The sequence below is a fragment of the Lampetra planeri genome, chromosome 53 (assembly GCF_965212315.1).
Source record: "Lampetra planeri chromosome 53, kcLamPlan1.2.h2, whole genome shotgun sequence".
NCBI classification, from domain to species: Eukaryota; Metazoa; Chordata; class Hyperoartia; order Petromyzontiformes; family Petromyzontidae; genus Lampetra; species Lampetra planeri.
In genome coordinates, this window is record NC_136159.1 from 2,146,138 (window position 1) to 2,167,181 (window position 21,044).

The following is a 21,044-nucleotide window of genomic DNA, read 5'->3' on the forward strand; positions in this document are numbered from 1 at the left end:
CACTCACCAGTGGGCGCAAACCACATTGCTCAGCCTCCAGTGGCAGAAATTCGCTGAAAGTCAGGCCAACGTGTGCCTTGTGGTTGTCAAATCCTGGACTTATTTTGACGTCCGAGAAAGTGCTTCACCTCAGCATCCGCCTGCATACTCTCCCCTCTGCTGCAAATCCAGTTCGCCCCCCATCCCTCCACCTAAATTGATGGCTATGCCCGTGGTTCAGGGTGTTTTAAAACAGCGGGCAGCACATGTGATGCATCTGCCAGTTATTTCAGTCAACCCATAACGCCTAGGCAGGGCCGGATTAAGGTTCTTGGAGGGCCTAGGGATTTGTTTCGTAGGCCTTTAGTGATACATTTTTACAGTTGAAAAAAATCTCTAAAAGTTAATTTCTCTCACCTTATGAACAAAAGATTTAAATTGACACCACTCTGCCTCTTTATACATACACTGTGCCTATCCTTGCTATATAAATATATTTATTCAAGAAGATATCTTGGGTGACTTTTTTTTCATAACAAAACATGGCCATTTTTTTCTTAGGCCCTAGGCAGCGTCAGCTTGCGAGCCTTCGAGACTCCACGTGGCCCCAAACTGCGCCCAGCATGGCACAATCGTCGCGGTGACGTTACCACCACTTTGTGACGAGCGGCGGTGATTATAAAACCCAGTTCATGTGCGGACAGTTCACTTATTTCGCTCAAAACAATGGTTTGGTGCGAACGTTTTCTCAAAATAAAATGCATTAGCCACCAGTTTGTATATACCCATCTACACATACAGAAACACGTTTAATCAAGTTATTTAACACATTCCTGCAGAGGGAGCTGGTAGGAACGTTGGGTTGCTCTGTCAATGGCCAGGGTCAACGGCAGCGTGTTGTATTCCGCAAATATGGCCGACTGAGGGCGGACACAAGCCGGCACAAGGTTAAACGTTGAGTTTTATAAGGGCACCACGGGGTGACCAGCCCCTGCCTCCCACCTTCCTCACCCAGCCCCACCCCTCCCATTTTTGGATGCACGACAGACACAATAATCCCGTGGGCTGGTGTAACCAGGTTCCTACCAGTAAAAGCATTGACGCGTGTGCAGTGGTTCAGAGTGCAGTCTTTGGCGTGGTGTGACGAGTGGGTAAGTTGTAATTTACATCACTCACAGCATGCATGAAGGCAAATAGTGAACACCTCCTAAGAGATTTGATGAAACGCATATAACAAAATGACGAACCCCAACAGGATATAGGGGAATCCGCTCCTTAGCCAGTCCAGCCAACTTGACGGTCGCAATTAACATGATTTGCCGATGGTCAGTGTGTATAGTGCCGAGTTGTGCTGTACTGCATTTTCTGTGTGGGGTGTTGTGGCAAGTTGTGTATATATGCCAAAGTGGTGTGTAGCCTAGAAAGCAATCAGTGAGAAATATAGGACGCAAAATCCAGCTACCAGTTGAGTAGCATTGCCACGGCTTGGCAAAACAGAGAATCGATCGCAAAAGGTTAAGTTTAGCGATAACCATCTTATTTTTAAAATTGAATATCGGATTGTGTATTCAATAAGTATGTTTTAAAGTATAATGCTCGCAGAAGTTGAAACAGTACCACCACCCACTCCTGACAAAGGAAGTTTATAATGAAACACTCAGTCACAGTAAAAATGTTTTACTTTTATTGAAACAAAGGCATTACACACTAAATATAAACCAGATCTGTTTGCAACTAGCAAAATTTTATTTTCTATTACAATTGCACAGTTCTTTTAAATTTACCGCAAAAAGGAAGGGGGGTAGAGTACAAGGGAGGAAAGTCTTGCAGTTTCTTTCCCAGAGTGTAGAGGAATGTCATTTCAAAAAATAGATGCGGCAGACCTCCGCCGTCATAAACCAGAGAAAGTGATTGTCGCAAGTCGAGAAAACTGAGGAACACCCAAGACAAAGACAGCTTTGGTGTTTGGGGGGTGAAGCACTGTTGTTGGGGGGAGGAGGTGTTCAGCGGCGGTATGGGTGGAATGGGTGGCTTTGGCCTCGTCCGTAGCCACCGGCTACCAGGCCTTGTGCCTGCTGGTTGGGATCAGAAAAGCCCTGTGCCTGACTGTAATTGCTTGGCTCCTGTCCGTAACCTAGACGGCAACCATTCACACGCGCGCACACAAAAAAAAGACAGGTTCGGCAATTAAGGGGATGTGGAAAAATAGAAACCGCACAAGGGTAAGGGGGCTACGTTTAACACGCGGAAATGTAGGACGGCACGGGAAACAGCTTCACGAGGTGAAGCCGAAAACACCTGCCGGTCACTTTTTTATGCCACCAAAGTGAACACAGGCCTGATACAAATCATCCTGTTGCCTAGTGGTGGGAGGGGAAGGGTAGTTTTTTTTTATTTTAATGTTCAAAACAAAAAAGCAGTAACATTTTAAACATCTTGTGCATAAACTATTTGGTGATTTAAGCAATAGTAGTTGATCCGATGTTCGATTAATCTTAAATTATAATCTTGAGATGAAGATTTATTGCCATGGAAATGTTGCGTAACCAATGGAATTTCATTTCAAAAGGCAGGAGAGTGCTTCAGAAAGGTTGGGAAAAGCACAGCAAGTGTTGAAACACAACACAAAGCATGGGCGGGCATCAAACAGCAGCCCACTTTACTCTTTATCGTGAACCATAATCGGGGAAAAAAGTAATTGGAAAGCCGCACACTATGAAGCAAGCTCAAAGGAATGAGTTTAAACAAAAGATTAAAAACTAAGGTGTAGCCAGGGTAAGCCATTTGTATAAAACAGGGGCACATTTTACAAGAATTTTACCTGTGGGTCCAAAACTCTGCTCGTTTTGGCTGTAGGCTTGGGTGGGACGCGTGGGACCGTATCCTGATGGGTCCTGTGGATAGTTACCCATACCTGGCCAAACACACAGCATGTACCACCAAAATCACTTCACAATTCCAATGCTTTCTCAAAAAGGTGTGCGCACGTGTATATTTGAATCTCTTTCGCACCGGACATAGCCAACCGTGCTTCCCAATCCAGCACTATAGGCAAGCAGATTATCATCATGTGCAAGACATCCAACCTGCTTCACTGCACAGCGACCATTAAATGTAAAGTACAGAAAATAGGTTTCCGTCCTGTGTGCACCAAATGTACTCCATTCTCATGGACTTTTTGCTTTGTGTGCATCTGTCAGACACAAGTTGTCCATTGTACACAACGCATGATTTAATATTTAAGCGAGTTTCTACAATGCAATACTAGCTTCTAGACATACACGACTTGTGTGTAAAAATGAAATGTACTCTTGTGGCTGCTTTGTATGTGGGTGCTTCACAACCCAAACACCATAAAAGCCCAAGAATATAATATTTGCCCTGTTTGACGCCTCATTTATTAACAAGTAAATAAATGGGTAACACAAGGGCGGAGCACAACAAAATTGTTGCACATAGGATTAAATATTTCCCTCCCCACCTTCGAAGAAATACGCTGAATATAGTTCACTACTGCAGCGGAATGTATCAACTGCACATTAATACTTTGGAAATGTAAATTCGCAACAGCACATCCTGGCACGTGGGCGAAACACCACATTGGCGTCCGCTCTGTGTGGTTTTCACAAGTCACGTTACACAGGAATGGGTGCGTCGTTTTTAGTTTTTTTTTTCCAATTCGTGGGGCCCTACTGAGAATCTCAACCACAAGTGCTTTGTGGGCTGTGGCAAATTAACTCACCAAACTGGCTGAAGGTGGGGTAGTCGCTAGGGGGCTTTACAATGTCTGCGTTGGGATTTTGACTCTGGGGGGCAGGGAAGCCCAGCTGACCATGCTGTGGACCGGCAGCTTGGGGCGGAACAGCCGGAGGCCCAAACTGATCTGGCTGGGCAGGCTGCGGGTAGCCGGGGAACCCAGCTGGGAGGCCTGCAAATCACACAAACGGAATACGACATTGTAACAGCAGGTGATATGGGCACATTTTCTTCGTAGATGGGCACGCGGTGACAAAACCTTACGAAGCTTGAGGAGCTGAGTAACTATACTGGATTGGCACCCAATTACCAATACCCATCATTCGCTATTAAGTGATGGTGTTGTCACCAACGGAGCCTGTTTGTCAGGATAGGCACACCCACAACCAGTCAAGACTTTCAGTTGAAAAAGTGTGCTCCATTTACCACCAGGTAAACCGGTGTGGTGATGAAGACCGAAGGCCTAAATATCATGGACCTCAAAGTCACTCTAGTCCGGTGAATCAAACCTTGTTGAACAGGAGGCAGAACTGTGGGACATACACTTGGACATAGTTGGACAGATGAAAAGGAGAACTCCATACATTGTAATTATTGGAAATCTTTTCTACCGTAGATGATATTAAATATGAACGAGCAGGATTTTTGGACTCTGAAATTAAGGTTCTCAAACCACTTCAGGTTAAATAGTAATTTGCGTCATTGATATTGTTATCAGCTATTTTGCTTATCATTTTATCAATATTTGTGCAAAGCATTATTATTTTTACGTACAGCGCTGTAACACGCTTCAATATGAAAGGCGCTTTATCATTTAGAGGTTATTATGCCCTACAACGTATGAATTGGCCTACTTCTGAGGGCCAAAACACACTACATCATCTTAATAGAGACTTCAATGCAAACAAAAGAACATGAGATGAGGCTTAATGTTCATCTTGGCATGAGGGATCTATAAGAGTTCACAGCCAACAGGGACATAATACATTTTCCAAAAAAGCCCTACAAAAAAATGAACGTGAAGGAGCCCAAATTAATAATTTTAAATGAAATTAACTGGATTCTCGGACTAAAAATCCAGGGTTACCATTATCATCGACAACGTCAGCACAAAGTCATCACAGAATGGTGCAATGCCTATTACAGCTCAATATTTACACAGAAGACAATGCTAATTACAGGTAAACAAAACACAGTTGGTATCAAAATCTAGGCTGACTGTAAACAAAATTCATTCATTATAACAAAGATACAATTGTATATCTGAGCATCTGCTTATGTATAGCACTATTACGAGTCACGCTGTTACATTGTTGCCGTGAGTATACTGTAACCGCGCCACATCGTCTCCTTTCCTTTTGTAGTATTACGTATTTGTTTTCTATGCTTCGTGGTATTCATAAACAATTAGACACGGTACAGTATGTTCCATTAGTTTAATTATGGGTAGTATTAGGGTAGATATTCGATCAAATTAAAGAATCATAGGAAGTGCACAGCGTATATGTAGTGATACGTGACCGGTCGCGATAGAAAACGGGACGGTAACGCGAGACAGCAGAGAGAAATCGGTAGGGGAGGGGGGAGGCACAACTGTTTCCGAATATGGGATTTGATCTTAATTTTGGGGGAAAAATTGGTCAGTTTCCGACATATGGAAAATTCGGGTTACGGAAATTTCTCTGGAACCTAACCCCTTCTGTAGCTCGGGTACTGCCTGTGTATGTGATGTTCTTGCTGAAATCAAGAGTTCAAAACAAAGTGCTGAACTGCAAAATATATTCCATTGCAAGGTTTACTGTTTGCCTTGTTTGACACTCCGTTCACTACAGAACAAATGAACAGGCAACACAAAGGCAAATAGATCGTACCTACATCATTAACATGTTGTGGGATATCAGTGCAAATGATTCACACAATTGTGTAAATTCACCACAGTTCAATTGCAGAATGTACGCCGAGTGCAACATGAAAAGCCAGCGACTTTCAAAGGTACGGTAATGAGTGTTCTTTAGAAGATAAAGACACGTGAGAAACATGTACTCCAAACCTTGGCCGTGTCAAGTCATTTAAAAAATCTGGTCACATATACACCGACCAGGATTATAAGATGCACTCCCCTCCCAGTGTTTGTTTTAAAATACGTAAAATGGTGCCTCATAATTTAGAGAACACAAAATCCATTTAAGTGTCACAAAGCAGCATTCTGTAAAGCTGAAATACGGTCACGTTGAACACTGTATGCAGATTCTAGATTTGAAGCTTTCGTGACTGCAATGATTCATATTCTTAGGTTTTTTCGGTAAAGTCACGTAGGTAAAAACATTAAAAAGTAAAATAAAATAAAAAATAAAAATCAATGCCTCCGAAACGTCGTGATTTTTATTTTTTTAATTTAATTTTACTTTTTAATGTTTTTACCTACGTGACTTTACCGAAAAAACCTAAGAATACTGTGTGCAGATTTTGATCATTATTGTGGCCAGCACCAAACAGCACTATCACGAAGCCTGAATAGAAGAGCGTTAACACATTACTTGAATTGGGCAAGGTAATAAGTTGCAGAATACGAGGTAATGAGAAAGAAAGGTTTGACTTGCAATGGCAGTCAGCGCAAGTGCGAGCGAGTTGGTGACATGCAGTACGGTAGACAGCCCGAGATCAAACGGTTAATTTGGCAGATCCGAGTCGGCGACAGAAGAACGATGAGGCAACGGTCAGTGAACGAGTTGACTGGAGTGAATGTGTGAGTGCTGGACGATGGTGGTACGCACCGTACTGTGGCGCTTGCGAGTACGCCCCCTGCCCAAAGCCCTGCGATTGGGGTGGGGGGTTGTAACTGGCTGGGGCTGGGGGAGGGGCAGGGTACAGGTTAAAGGTGGCAGGCGCTCCTCGTCCAGCAGCAAACCCTCCTGCAACAGCAATCGGAAAGGGCCGTGTGCATTAGGCTAGAATAAGTGCAGCACGTATACAAATGAACACTTAGGGTCCCATATTGTTAGTCACGGCCCAGCTCTGGCTCCGAGTGAGCGGGCTCAAAGCAATGCTTTAACTTTTGAGATAGATCTGAGCATGGTCATTAGCCGTGCTCAGGATAATCACGAGTTGAGCCCGAGGTCACTCCATGGATGCACCACTCAAGCCCGAGCTCAGCCACATTGAGGACAATCCAGAGCTGAGCCGACTAAGTTTATGGCCCTAGGTCACCGAGATAACACTTTTGCACCCTGAGCTTGGCAAATATGGGGTCAACATTTGGAAAAGTCCATATTCAAGTGCTCATAATTCAGAGGCGGTGCAGACGCATGGCAAGGCAACTGCTTAGCAAAGTGCCTGGCATTACATAATGTATAGATATGGCATCTATCATGGACATCAAGAGACTCACCCATAGGTTGGGGAGATGCCATCCACATTCCTTTGCACACAAACAAAAGTTAACAATTAGCTTAGTGGAATTTTGAGATATACACTCAACCTTAAAGGATAATCTATTAACGGTTGCCCCTTTTCACGATTAACACTGAAATTATTACTTTATTTTGGCTGTTCCATTACGAAAAAAAAAATAAAGACAAACGTGCCCAGAAAATTTCGACTTCACACTTTTTCTCAAATGCAAAACATACCATCATCTAAACGTCGTTACCCGAGCAAAGACAACCGCAGCAATCCCACACCCAATTAAATTTGCAAGCCGTGTCGAGGGGAGATTATCGGGTGAACACGTTACCTGGTGCAGCGTAGCCGCCAGGCTGCTGCCAGGGAGCAGAGGGGGGTTGCCCACCCCCCCAGCCATTAGCTGCGGGCATGTTTCTGCTCCCCCACTGACCAGATGTTTGTGGTTTGCCATCCCGAGGCTCGGCCCGCTTCACCTCCACCTACACCGACACCACAAGCTTCATTAGCTCCCTCGGCAAAGCCATTAAACCTGCAGTCAGCTTAACACTTTTACAAAGCTATTTTACTATAATAACTTATTACTAATGATAATTTTAAAGACTTACCCTTCAGTAAAGCATTAATTTAAAAAAGCACGTGAAGGGGGCGGCTTAATCTAACGCGCTTACAAAAATATTCAACAACAAAAAACCCAGCAACAATGTATTGTACTTTGTTGTTTAAAAGAAGGCTTAATTCGCTTTTTACAATCTTGCATGGACAATAATAAATTAGATTTTATCACAGCAAACGCATTGGCAATGTTTAAGACAATGGTAAACTCTCAAGTGTCTCAATGTTTACATATCAAACTTGCTAAGAATCAAGCAATTCTGCAAGTGTACGAGAGCAGCTAAAAACTTGTTTTCACTTTGCATCACAAACGTGACACCCGTCAAAGAAGTGAAAGCCTTGTTTCTTTTAAACAACAAGATACACCAGATATCTTATACCTGAAACGAACATGTAAAATAATCAACATACAACAAATGACAATGTGAAATTATGTAAAAACAGGTCCTTCAGCAAAGATGCACACCAATTGCTAAACGACGATTGCATGGCTAGAGCAAATGCAATATTGTGAAATACGTAATATCAACGGAAATATCTTATACCTTGTTCCACCTTGACATGAGCTCTACCCTCTAGAACCAAAACATTTCCTTCACTTGCGTCGACAATCGGAAGATTTTAATAGCCTGCAGAACACACCATTGGTGTCCTTTTCTCCAAATCAAATCTGCCAGGTATACGCATTTTTATACGTGCAACGTTAAGGGCTAAATATCATTGGGAAAGTAACTCAAGTTATTATGAAGAGCTCACTGGAGGAATGTCTGCCATGTAATAGCCCCCAGCAATAGCACGTCGGTGTGTTCCTTATCGTCTCTGGATAGTTCATGCACACATCCCGTTAGGTAACCAAGTAATGCAATACGTAGCCTCTCAAATAAAAAAACTAAACTCCGTTGGGAGTGTATAGCGGAATTTAAAGTGGGATTAAACAAATAAAAACCTGTTTGAGAGTGGTTAATGGGAATAACCTAATGTGAAAGAAGCACACACTTTAAGGTGTTTCAAAAACGCACAGGCCACAGCTTGCATGCCAGCCATGAGACGAGCAGCCAAGAGCACTGCATGCAAAGAAATAATTACAAACGTTCTGACGGTATACATATAAATTACGACTATTCATACATAATCTGTAAAAGCCAATAGTTTGCCATGCGAGATGTCTCTTGGCTGTTAATAAATGTGACTTCTTAGTCAGGGACAGCAGGTAACAAAAAAGGGCAGTTGCTGCAGCAGAGTTGGGCCATGACACCTGCTGTGGCACCGTAAATTGAAATGGCGTTGATCAGAATATAGTGGGATCAGTTGGACAAGCAGAGCCGAGACGTTCACGTCTGCAGACTGATTAAGAGGCAAGCCAGCCACAAGGCTATTGTATGGCAAGGATATAAATCATGTGAACATGCCATCAAACATGCTAAAGGGGGGCAAGATTTATGTATTTCCGTTCCAATATAGTGCTAAGGCAAGGGGCTATTGGTTGCTTGGACATCAGGACTGGAATTAAACTAGTCGACTTAAATTGAAAAAGCTTGTTATGCCGAGTATTTTTGCTACTTTTTTTTTGCTGAAGGATCTGGAATACTGGGACTCAACATTCATGTCCTTCACAGCATGTTACGGCTGTGGGCACAATGTCTTTACTTTAAACATTAATTGCTAAGGTTTACACAAAACCTGTGAATGACAAAAAGGCTAAGCCCCAGCAAAAACTTAAGTAAAAATAAAACTACTACTACACACTTTTTTGCCCATGATGTCGTGAAAATGCAAGTTGACAGCCTGGTCCACAGATTGCTCGTCTTCGAAAGAAATAAATCCAAAACCTATCCCACGGTGTAGATTGTTTCAAGGAAGCAGGGTGAAGTAACACAAGACAGGATGATGCACAGCATTAGGGGAGGTATAGCCTCTTCACGCTCACGGGCTCACCACGGCATGCTTGGCATTCAGTGGCGCAGCAGACACTTAGCTTTATCCTTATGATACGGGGGTTAGAAAGACCATCAGAAAGCGCTCTCCATGCCAACTCAGCACAGGCAGCAGGGAGAGGCTCCAGATGCCTGCTGCAAACAAGTACAGGCTCAGACAGACTTTTACAAGGCCCATCTTTCTTGACCAAAATTTATGAGCGGCGACCGATGCGCAGCTAGAAATGCCACAAGCTGTGCTTTCCCCCAAATTGACGCAAAATGTTGTGGAGGTAAAATCTGACGACTTGTGGAAGCATAAATGCAGCCTACGGAGACCACCACTGCAATTCTCCAGTTTGTGGCATTCCAGGAAATCAGCATCTTCTATGGCAAAATGGTCGAACAGTCCAGAAAAGAGAACAAGCCACCACTAAACAGCCTGTACTCATCTGCAACACCGGTAAGGTAACAGCCACAATGACACCTACAGGGGAATGGCTAAAGAAAAATAATTAACACACATCAATAGAAAATCATAAACATTAAGCAAACTATTTACTATAAATTAAAACTTACACAGCTTATAAACAAACTATGGCAACATTAAAATATTACTTATCATAAGTTCTGATATAGTTACAGTGGAATCTGTTTAATGTAGCGATTGACACTGCTGCCATTTATTTTAAAAGCTAGTGCCAATTGTATAAATACAGCTTATACTTTAAAACAGTGCTTCTCAACCAGTGTGCCAAAGCACACGAAGTAGTCCCAGGTGCGCCGCGGAATTAGAAAAGGATTCTATGCGAAGAGAACCGAATCGGAAGGGAAAGAACTTCAAGCTCCCCAGCCTTCCCATCCAAGCGTACGCACCACCAACCCACAGGCCAGGTTCCCCACTGCTCACCGACCAGAAGATGTGCTCTGATTGGCAGCCCAGCTACCAGCCAGCCGGGGAGAGAGGCACGCGGGAGCCCAGACCGTGAATGGGGGGGAAGGCATGTGGTTGGGGGCTTGAGATAATCAGCAGGACCGGGTTTTTTTTCGGGTTGGTGTGCCGCAAAAAAAAGATCGAGCAAGCTCGAGAGCGTGACGTGAAATGAAAATGGTTGAAAAGTACCGCTTTAAAACATTATTAACACTTTAACAATAGCGTAGGAAACAACATTAAACAGACTCATCTGTGCATGAAGTCAAATTCTGTCTAAAGGCTTGTACACGACTCATTTCATCAAAATACATTCGGAAAAGGACATTATTTCACTTGGAATAAAAATTCTCAAGAAATTCAACTATATTGAATAAGTGCACGATTAATTTTTTTTTTATCCGAACGTCATTATGAACTAATACCGTGAAAGTTCCAAAGGCATGAATTGTCTTACATCGTCAACTTCATCAAAACGTAACAAAGAGCTGGGTTGACAAATCACTAACCCATTTGTCAATGGCCCTTGCAGAACTTAAATCTCGCACACTCAAATGTCAGCCAAGTGTTTGGGGATCATACACCAGGAAAGCAACACCCCGTGGAACACAGCCATGTGCAGTCTTGTATGGACACTAAACCCAAAGTGCGCACCATCATGCTCATAGGCTACATTTTACAAATTTATTTTTTGCGCTTGTTCAAACACGCACCTATTATTATGTATAACATACCCGTGCTATATTTACACATGTGCCTGTCAGTGGGCGTTTCAATGAGTACTGATGCAGTGTCAAAATCAGTACTTGAAACACAAAAGCAGCCAGGAAATGACTTTAATTTAAAGTATGTGTGCAGTCAAGTTTTACATTTATATGCTGTATATAGGCCGAATGGAAAAATGCTACAGAACTGTAGTGGGTTTCAGAATGAACATGAGCTGAATTAAAACGATCTGGCAATGGGGCAGCAATGTGCATCATGGATGTTGTGACCAGCATGAAAGCATCAAGCACTCAACAGTAGTGCTTCTAACTCTGCACCCCAAGCCTGGTTCTTAAAAGTTACAAGTGGATTTCCAGATGTTGAGTGTAATCATTGCACTAACATTCAAATTAGTGTTAAATATCAATGGACGCACGTTGTAGAGTCTAAAGTTAACGGTCACGGTATTGATTTGACAAAAACTGTTTTTAAATGTATAGACCGAGACGAAATGCACAAATTGTAAAGCAATTTCATATTTTAAAAATGTCCTTTTTCTAATGAGGCAGCTCAACATAACCCATAACACTGGGCTGTATCGCATCTTCAGTATTCCTGTTTCGCTGAACACTGATGCATGTGTAAACGAGAACCTAAATAAAACGCGTATCATTTAAACAGATACAATGTGCAAACTGGATATATAAATTGGCCATCCTGCATAAGCCCTGCACATAATGCGATTGAGTTTTCTAGACTCAAGTAATATCCCCCCCACCCATCCCATAAAATTATTTTAACTTCTCATATTTAAAGACCTACTCTGCACGACATTATACTTGGACACTTTATTGATGCATGGATTATGTGAGCAACCCATTGCCCATAATCGTACTTAATGTATAAACTACACGAATTGCAATGCAGATGACAAGATAATACATTTACAGGGTATATATATGCAATGGCTCATTATGACCACCAAAAAATTTACAAGTTACAATTTGAATCGTTGAAATGGACATCTTGTCATATGCATTGCTGACCTAATGCAGTCTGTGATGCACAACAAAGATCTTACCTCTCGGCCTCTGTTTCAGTTGATCATATATCATTACAACTTCTGTAACCTGCAAAACAGTGAAATTACCTCCAAACTGTAATGTATGATCAATATCACAACATGGGTCTTAAATGAGTTGAGCAGGAGAGCAACCAGTGACGATTGTTGAGTTATAGTGTGGTAGTTTTTTTCTGAACAGGCACGCCTTTATGATTATTATAGCTTAGAAATAGTTATTTGCACATTCTTTTCATTTAATGTTACAATAACAATTTAGGGGGAGGTGAAATATTTTAATTACAAAAATATGCAATCCAACTTTACACTTGTCCACTAAAAAAAACACACAAAAGGCATTGTAAAAGCATATTGATATGCAACCTGCTGTACACATCAATCCACCTGAAGAGATATTCTAGATGTGAAGTTGCATTAACAGGTCTTAATATGCCAATGTAAAACATGCTTGATGACCTGAAGAAAATCAACCAGGTTTGTGTTATGACACACAAACACAAAAGTTAAATCAGTTGTGCCACATTGCCATCATACTTACTCATTTTTAGCCTCATCCTTTTACAGTTCACAGAGCCAGATTTCACAACACTTGTCGGCATCCCAGTCAGTGCCCCCACGCAACCTCCCGGGTGGTTCTTGTTGGATCTCATAGCGCGGACCATGTGAAATTTCGTTTACGTGGACAATCGATTTCGTTCATGGAAAAGTGTCCATAATTTGTGGTGTTAATGCGAAATGCCATAAACTAAACGTTTCTAAACCGAGGGATACCTTTATGGGCAGCGAGTGAATACATATACCTTGAGGTCAATCAGATATAGCCAAGTACTGCGTATGAATTCAGTCAACATCTCAGGTAAAAACCTTTAATGGCTGAGGAAGACACCTTCTGATTGTATTTATGCTCAATGTTTAAAATGTAAATCTATATAAAGACCTTAATCTGTATGTATGTCTCAAAAGCCTCTAGGGTACTTCCCGATAAGTTAGAAAGCTGAAATTTGGTACATAGGTAGCTTTTAGAGCACAGACAGGAAACATCTGAAATCCAAGATTTTTTATTTTAAGGCCCCCCCAAATCTCAATTTTAAGTGCCCCACAAACATGTTTGATGCGTGTCATTCAGGAACCACTCAAAATATATGACTGCGTTTTTTTCCGTTTGATAGAGCATTAAACAGAAAATTTAAGAACCAGTTTTATCTTTTATTGCTTGAAATATTTCAGATTCAAGCGGTTTTGAACGAAAATGATACACATTTTATTATGTTAAAATATGAATAATAAAAAAACAGTTAAAGATAAGAGCTTCTCCTCAAGAGTATGAAGTTCTTTAATTATTGTTCTACCTAATAACAAAATAACGTAATCTTTAAATTAAGTGGTTTCCGATGGAGAAGTTGTTAGTGTCTGATCATAGATTAAAAAAATCATATCAGGTTCATTATATTAATTGAAAACTTATGCCTGCCAAAGACAGGCTTTATTAACTAGTTATTCATAAATCAATCGATTACCAAAGAAACCTCTTCTATTCTTAATAAATTGCATGGACAAGCCACGCAATACATTTCAACATCATTTTAACGACTGTATGAGAATAGTGCAAGGGAATATCATTTGTTTGGTTGAATGATAGAGAATAAATTAAGGGCAGTGTGTTACTGTTTCTACCGTTCTCATCCGAGGTAAGATTCAATGTGTGGTAAGTGCCATGGGTAATTTAAGGTATGGCTGTGATAGATATTGTTTGCAGCTTTTAGGCGACGCACACCAAGGATGGGACCGGGTCAGGGTGGAAACGTGACAAACATGTTCCTTCGGAGTGGGCGGGTAGAAACTTGGTTGGACAGCGCATTCGTGCACGACAGAAAGCTCGCGGTCACGTGATGCACTTCAACCAATCCGGGAGCGTACATGTTTGGGAGGGGCTATGCACGACAGACAAATAATCCCTGGTGGGCAGTGTGGAACTGTTGTTCCTACCTGTAATATTTTATGTGCTACTTTGAGGGTAGCACATATAAGATGTATATTTTTTATGGCAGGACCAAGTTTGTGTGCATTATACAAATAGGCTGCAAAAGTGTCGCTTCAACTCACCATGCCAAATCTTTTGAAGTATTCCCTGAGTTCCATGTCCCCACAGTTGTGTGGAATTCCACCGACAAAAATCTTTTTACATCTGATAATATTTTGATTTGTAGGAGGTGGTCTCTGAAAATACACATAGCCACATGGGCACATTTAATTAGAAACTAAAACACACAGCCAAAGTAACAATGCACTCGGTTGCACCCATTAAGAAGTTACAATGACATTTTTATTGGCAAAACATCCCAATGCAAGACTCTACTGAAAGTCTTCACTCATTGTAACGGATATCTTAACTTGACTTTAGGGCTGGATTTAAATTTAACGAGCTTTGCAAACATGCAGTCAGCTTAATCCAATGTCTGTTAACAAACCATGAAAACATTAAGATGTACGATTGTATTTGCCAGCTCTGTCACTAAGACAATGATTTAGCAGCTTGCTGTGGTGACAAATACACATGCAGGGCATTTCAGAATGTAACGGTGTTAAATTTGTCGTGCAATATAATAATTGTAATGTAATGACCGCAAAGTTCTTTAATGTTTGATGAACAAGTACACTAATGTGAAGTGTCAAATTATTTCTATTGTATTTTTGTTGTGGGGAAGGTGGGAGAGTGTGCGCTGGTGTAGAGGATGGCATACTAGGCTATGAACCCATCAAGTCACAAACATCAAAACTGTTAAGCCAAGAAAGTGTTTCTCAACAGTGTAAAGGTATTGTACAAATAAGCAACGTGATCAACATGCATATTTTGGATAAAAGCAGGATTTGATTTATGCTGCATTTATCAGGTACTGTATGCCAAATGTAAGTGACGCTATATAGTTTAAACTACTCAGGAAAAACTTACAAACTTGCTTAATGCACAAGAGCGGACTTCTATCCACAGTAAGTGCCATGAAAAGTGCCATGCAAGGGACCTACCTCCTGGTGGTTTTGTTTGGGCGTCTGCATGGAACGAGGTGTACACGGCTTGGGGTCAATCTGTAAGAAATAAATACAGTCATGAATAAATATTGACTTCATTCTAAACACGTTAAGTGCTCGCTAAACGTGTGTTCACGCAAAGCGTTTCCGCCTTGTGTGTGAACACACGCGGTTCTTCTATTCGGAAACACTTTTTCGCTCAACGCAGAATGTGCCCTGTTAAAAAACACGGTCTTTTCTGTTCGGTCGACGACCAAAAACTTTTTGAGCTGCGCGGCTGAGCGGTATGGGGGAATTCTGGGACACGGCATACCATCCTCCCGAGTTCTTTGTCCTGCCGTAGGATGACTGCAGGCTGGTTTTATAGCGCAAATGGAATATCTGTAATGATTTCCTCGCACTTTTCACGAACGCATCAACCACGTTAAATGAGGAATTACTGTATAATATAGTTGATCATAGGACCATATATACTGGGTCATCTGAAGAGTGCTTTACAATAAATCACATCTCAAACAATTTTAAGGGCACTCTTAGTGGCGTATATCCCTGTGGTCACAAGGTCACTCAGGACCAGCCATGTAAACAGCAATGAGGGGGCGACGACTACTATTTGTAATCCCAATTGAGTAACATAGATCACACATTTCATTAGACGATTTCGTAGCACGTAGCAACAATGTACCCGTCGTCGAAAAACAATACTTTTAATGACAATAAATATTGAAGGTTATAGAAAAATGGTTTAGATCTCAGCTAAAATAAAGGTGGTGTTTTGGAATGACGCGTAGAGGGGACAGGAGCAGTCCGGCAGACCCACCGTGCGGCCATCGAGGCAGTGAGGTCTGTTGGCCAGCACCATGCCAATGCAGTTGGGATCCTTGAACTTGACAAAGCCAAAACCACGGGACTGATTCGTTTCCTTGTCCTTCATGATGACGCAGTCGATCACCTCCCCAAATTGCGAGAAGTACATTTGCAGTCCCTCTGTTGAAATGGCAAGCGAAAACATGAGGACGCTCCGCACACGGTATTGTACCACACTTCTATAACCTCTTCACAATGGGTCATGGAACTTGTATTTTTTAGCATAACTCCTCTTATCTGGGATTGTGGGCATGGTGTCAAATAATTTACAGATAACAGGAGTTTACCACTAGACCATATTGAGCATTCTCAACTCAATATTATAGATTGTGTAGTCTGTACTTCAATTCATGTTGCATGGCCCATTCCAATTGATATAATAGAAAAAGCTGATTCTGGGATGGTTGGGCAGCAGTAAGAGGTTTAGGTTAAGAAAATTGATATTAGTAATATATATTACAATCCTGCCTCAATTGTTACGAGTACACAATCTATGAGGAAATCCAATGCACATATTGAATTATGTGTGTATGATATGACCTACAAGACATGCATACTTGAACCACGGAAATATGAAACCATTTAACAGTACCAGCAATACTCAATGCATATTAATGGTTATCGGTCTGAGCAATCGCGCTCTTATTTTCACCATTCAAGCGAGAAGAATTTAGATTGCATTACTTCCGTTTACAAATCACATCGGTGTGTCATACTATACAATTATATCTGCCCGAGCTTTATTTTGAGGTGTTTTTAAAATCCCACCTTGGCTGGTGTTCCAGTCCAGACCGCCAACAAATAGTTTCCTGCAGTAAAAAATAAACATTAAAAACATTTCAATTAAAACAAGTAGTGTAGGTTGCATCATGTATGCAGGTTATTATTGCATATATGTAAGTCTTTGCAGACCACACACAACTCTCAATTAGATCTGCACTGTGTATTTCGCACGTTCTACTTATGTTCACAAGCATGGTCCGTGTAAAATATTAATCATTAGCCACTGCTGGATTCATTGTTCTGAGATGCACCTGCACACGAACCAAGATATATTACCAGTGTAAAAGAAGACTTCACTAGACCATTTGCTAAACAAATACTACATTCGTGTGCTTTTATAAATCAATGATGGCAGCCAGTAGCACATGGCGCCTCATGTAGTCCTTGACATTATTCTGGTCAATTAAACAACGTATATTCAAGTGTGCCCGGCTATATTATCACATCACACTGGTTATTTATACCAATAATTCCACTCCACCACGTATTACTCTGACAAATCCGGAATAAGGCACTAAACTGGTTTATTTTCCTTCAAGGACAATAAAGCTCGCTAACAGTTCAAAGCCCTTCTAAATGCTGTGCAGATGACGACTGTAGAAAACTACAACCGCAGGAATTAGTGCGAGGCAGTGAAGCAAGGCCTGGCCTGGCTCGGTTAGAACTCCCCAACAAGGGCAAGCCCCACTCTGGAAATGATCGCTTCCAACAACTATGTTGGTTCTTCTTCCCTCCTCCCATCGTCTAATTTTGCTTTGACCCCAAGCTCTCATAGGAACAAACCTCGTTAAATTTATGGATAAATGTTACACTCATCTATTCTACAGCACTTGGCCGTTTTGAGCCTAATGATTTCGCTAACTGGTGTTTAAATAAAAGCTGTACACCCCCCCCACCCATGGAAGGAAAAAACAGTGAGTGCACAGAGAGAAAAACAGGTTCGGGTGGCTTTTCAGAACGCGCTCGCAACCTCCACGAGGTCACCCCGCGGTTGTTCCTGGAAACACAGCTCGAGTGGGGGGGGATGGAAAGGATTGTCGCAACGGCCTGGTTCAGGTTCAATAAAGCTATCACACAACAACACATTAAGTTATCGTGTCTTGTATACATTTTGGTGCGAATACCAAACAGTAGTAGGAGGCGTGGTTTAGGAATAATCATATTTCGGAGACCTCGTGGCATGGGGCCGTGCAATCACTAAGAACGACATCCCCGCCGTCTTCCCGCCAAGCGAGACACGTGGTGGCTAGCGAGTCGATTCGCTTTGTTAGCACCCACACACTTGGCGAACGATCGCGCTAGGCAACAAAACACCGATCACAAAATAAGCAATTGTCCCCCGCACCCAAAAAAAATCTAAATATATTCTAGATTTTAAGCTTTCGTGACTGCAAGGATTCATACTCTTAGGTTTTTTCGGTAAAGTTATGTAGGTAAAAAATAATAAAATTATAATAAATGAAAATAACTGATTTAAATCACGACGTTTCGGAAGCAACACAAGCCAGGTGCAACTGCTCCAGTAAAATGACTGCAGCGTGTGAAGAGAGCTATTCAAGAAACGTGTTTTTTAAAACATAAATTAAATTACTGGAGCAGTTACACCTGGTGACCGAGGCTTGTGTTGCTTCCGAAACGTGATTTAATTTAGTTATTCATTTATTATCATTTTATTATTGTTTTACCTACGTGACTTGACCGAAAAAAACCTAAGAGTATCTAAATATATAAAACAGAGTAACGGTGGATATCTCGCAATCGCTGCAGACCAAGCCGCTTTTTGTTTCTCGCTGAACTTAAAACTTTTTCTTGAACCCACAGCCAACAAGGTAACGTCCCCGAAGACTATGGTCTTTAAGATGTTTCATGTCAATTCTTCAACCATTAAAGTTGTTATATAGTTGCGGGGGAAAAGGGAATTAGTTTAGGGACGGCTAAAACTTAAGTCTCCAGCAGATAGAGGTCCGAGACCTTAATCTGGGACATCTCACAAGGGGCATTTCAGGTTTTGCGTGTTCGTTAACACGAATAGTTTCGCATCGTCACAAGGCTGTTTTAGATCCTCTTTTCACCCGCATCTAAGAGCATACGTTTCACTACACACATTCAATATGAACAGACAGCCTTAAGCATCGTGTAATAGACGTAACCTTTAGTCGATGCGCATTAAGAATATTGTTAACCAGTGGTTGTAGTAATGAACCCGTACGTATTAGCAAGAACGACGAATATACAAATGACGAACTTGTTTTTAAATCGCGTTAACCGTGACCACGGGCCCAAAACGCAAAGCAGCTTGAAACTCTGCTTAAGATGTACTATAATCTACAAAAGTTATAATACCTAGTAAGGGGAATAATAACACAAAGCAGTAGGATTAACACGATACGGAATATGGCAGTAACACGTTATCAGTAATACAACGAATATTAACACGGTAGTATTAATAACCCAGTAAAAGTACTATTTATTATTTTACCAGGTTAAGGCCCAATGAGCTATTTAGCTTTTTCAGAAGCGACCTGGCCACTAATGATAGCTCAACGAGACGGCTTAACGTGTGGAAATGTATCGCAAATACTCTTTAACGAGATATAAGCACCGGTCGAGTATTGATAGTAACTGCAGGGGTAACACGGTAATGATAGACGTAACACGCCATAGCAGTTAACGCCGGTAGCAGCAGTAATATAACACGCTCAAAAGGAAAAGTAACCACGGTAGTATTAATAATCCAGTGAAATAGTACCAACTATTTTTTTTTTTATCAGGTTAAGACCCACCGACATATTTGAGAAGCGAGCTTTGGCACGAACGATTGCTCAAACTAAAGTGACTTATGTGGGCATTTATCGCAGGCAACCGCCTCGAAACGCGGTCACGCGGCTAACAATAGCAACAGGGCTAAAACACGACAGTGGGCCGACGCAACACGACGGCACTTAACACCGTCGGTAACGGTAGTTAGTAACAGCAATAGTAGCAACCCATCGGTAAAAAAATTCTCGAGTCTCTCTCCCGCCGTGGTGAGCGAGAGAGGGGGGAGCCCCTCGCGCCGCCATTTTGAGGCTCTCCCCACACTCTGGCGGCGCGCTCCACTCACCCGATCTCATCGCCCGCCTGGTGAGCCATCGTCCTGTGCATGGCGCGCTGAGGGGGCGGCCGCGACGCCGCGAAGTCTGCGCGATTTTTCGACGCCTGTATTGACGCGATCCCACGCTTCCACCACGGACGGCGCGCGCGAGAAGAGAGAGATGGGGTCGGGGACCCGTTCGCCTCTTGTTCGCCTTCACGAATCCCCACTGAAGATGGCGGCGGTCGTCGTGGAGGGGGTTTCCGTAGCCGGAGCAGCAGGGGCCGGGCGCTTCCGGCTCAAGCGTCGCGACTTCCGGGCCAAGAGGTCGCTTTGTTTAAAATGTAAAATAAATGAAATATTTTTTTACAAAAAGTTTAAGACGTAAGTAGTACAGGGTTTTTTTTTTGGGGGGGGGGGGGGGGTTTAGATCGCGTAGATATAAATGTGTCGTTAAACCCGCCACCACCCGACACAGCTAATTGGTAAGGTGTGTCACCTAAACAGAACACCGGTGTGTTAGGTGAGTAAACCAACTACAATATTTACAATCTGAGTACGACGTTTCGCCAGTAATTAGACTAGCATCATCAGGCGGACAGCCAGATTTGTGGAGACATCCTCCTGTTTTAACGACACATTTGTATTTACGCGATCTAACCAATCCAAAACCCCCCGTATAATGGATTTTTATTTGGTCTCCGGTGGGTGGGGTAGAGGGGGTGGAGGAGAGGGGGTGGGGGAGAGGGGGCGGGGGGAGTGGGGTGGGGGAGAGGGGGTGAGGGGGTGGCGGAGAGGGGGGTGAGGTGGTGGGGGACAGGGGGGCGAGGGGGGTGGGGGAGAGGGGGGTGGGGTAGAGGGGGGTGAGGGGAGGGTGAGGGGGATTAGGGGGTGGGGGAGAGGGGGAGCCGCGCG

General features: G+C 42.4%; 1 protein-coding gene and 2 non-coding genes across 10 annotated transcripts; all 3 read right to left on the reverse strand.

Annotated features, from left to right (window-relative positions):
• Window positions 1-1,649: 1,649 nt before the first annotated feature.
• Window positions 1,650-20,411, reverse strand: DAZAP1 (DAZ associated protein 1). Of its 8 annotated transcripts, none has more exons than XM_078617223.1 (13): window positions 20,160-20,411; window positions 17,042-17,082; window positions 16,227-16,393; window positions 15,404-15,463; window positions 14,483-14,596; window positions 12,380-12,428; window positions 9,496-9,578; window positions 7,469-7,616; window positions 7,124-7,153; window positions 6,510-6,584; window positions 3,812-3,907; window positions 2,801-2,893; window positions 1,650-2,113 (listed from the first exon to the last, which is right to left on the reverse strand). In XM_078617223.1, the coding sequence occupies exons 1-13, from the start codon at window positions 20,198-20,200 to the stop codon at window positions 1,983-1,985; spliced, it is 1,128 nt and encodes a 375-aa protein (XP_078473349.1). In that variant the 5' UTR covers window positions 20,201-20,411; the 3' UTR covers window positions 1,650-1,982. The 8 variants fall into 8 exon arrangements, with proteins under 8 accessions (XP_078473349.1, XP_078473345.1, XP_078473346.1 ...); XM_078617219.1 differs by having other exon boundaries at window positions 3,722-3,907; XM_078617220.1 differs by having other exon boundaries at window positions 6,510-6,647.
• LOC144734962 (small nucleolar RNA SNORA13) lies at window positions 3,281-3,412 on the reverse strand. Its single transcript, XR_013588575.1, has one exon. It is a non-coding gene; the product is annotated as a small nucleolar RNA SNORA13 (small nucleolar RNA).
• LOC144734961 (small nucleolar RNA SNORA13) lies at window positions 5,462-5,594 on the reverse strand. The gene has a single exon (XR_013588574.1). It is a non-coding gene; the product is annotated as a small nucleolar RNA SNORA13 (small nucleolar RNA).
• Window positions 20,412-21,044: the final 633 nt, after the last annotated feature.

Excerpts from the sequence above, each read along its gene's own strand:
- DAZAP1 (XM_078617217.1), bottom strand. The coding sequence starts at position 20,200 with ATGCACAGGACGATGGCTCACCAGGCGGGCGATGAGATCGG. Across the intron at positions 17,083-20,159 it reads CAGGCGGGCGATGAGATCGG|GAAACTATTTGTTGGCGGTC; the intron begins GTGAGTGGAGCG and ends TTTTTACTGCAG. Across the intron at positions 15,464-16,226 it reads ACTGCCTCGATGGCCGCACG|ATTGACCCCAAGCCGTGTAC; the intron begins GTGGGTCTGCCG and ends TATTTCTTACAG.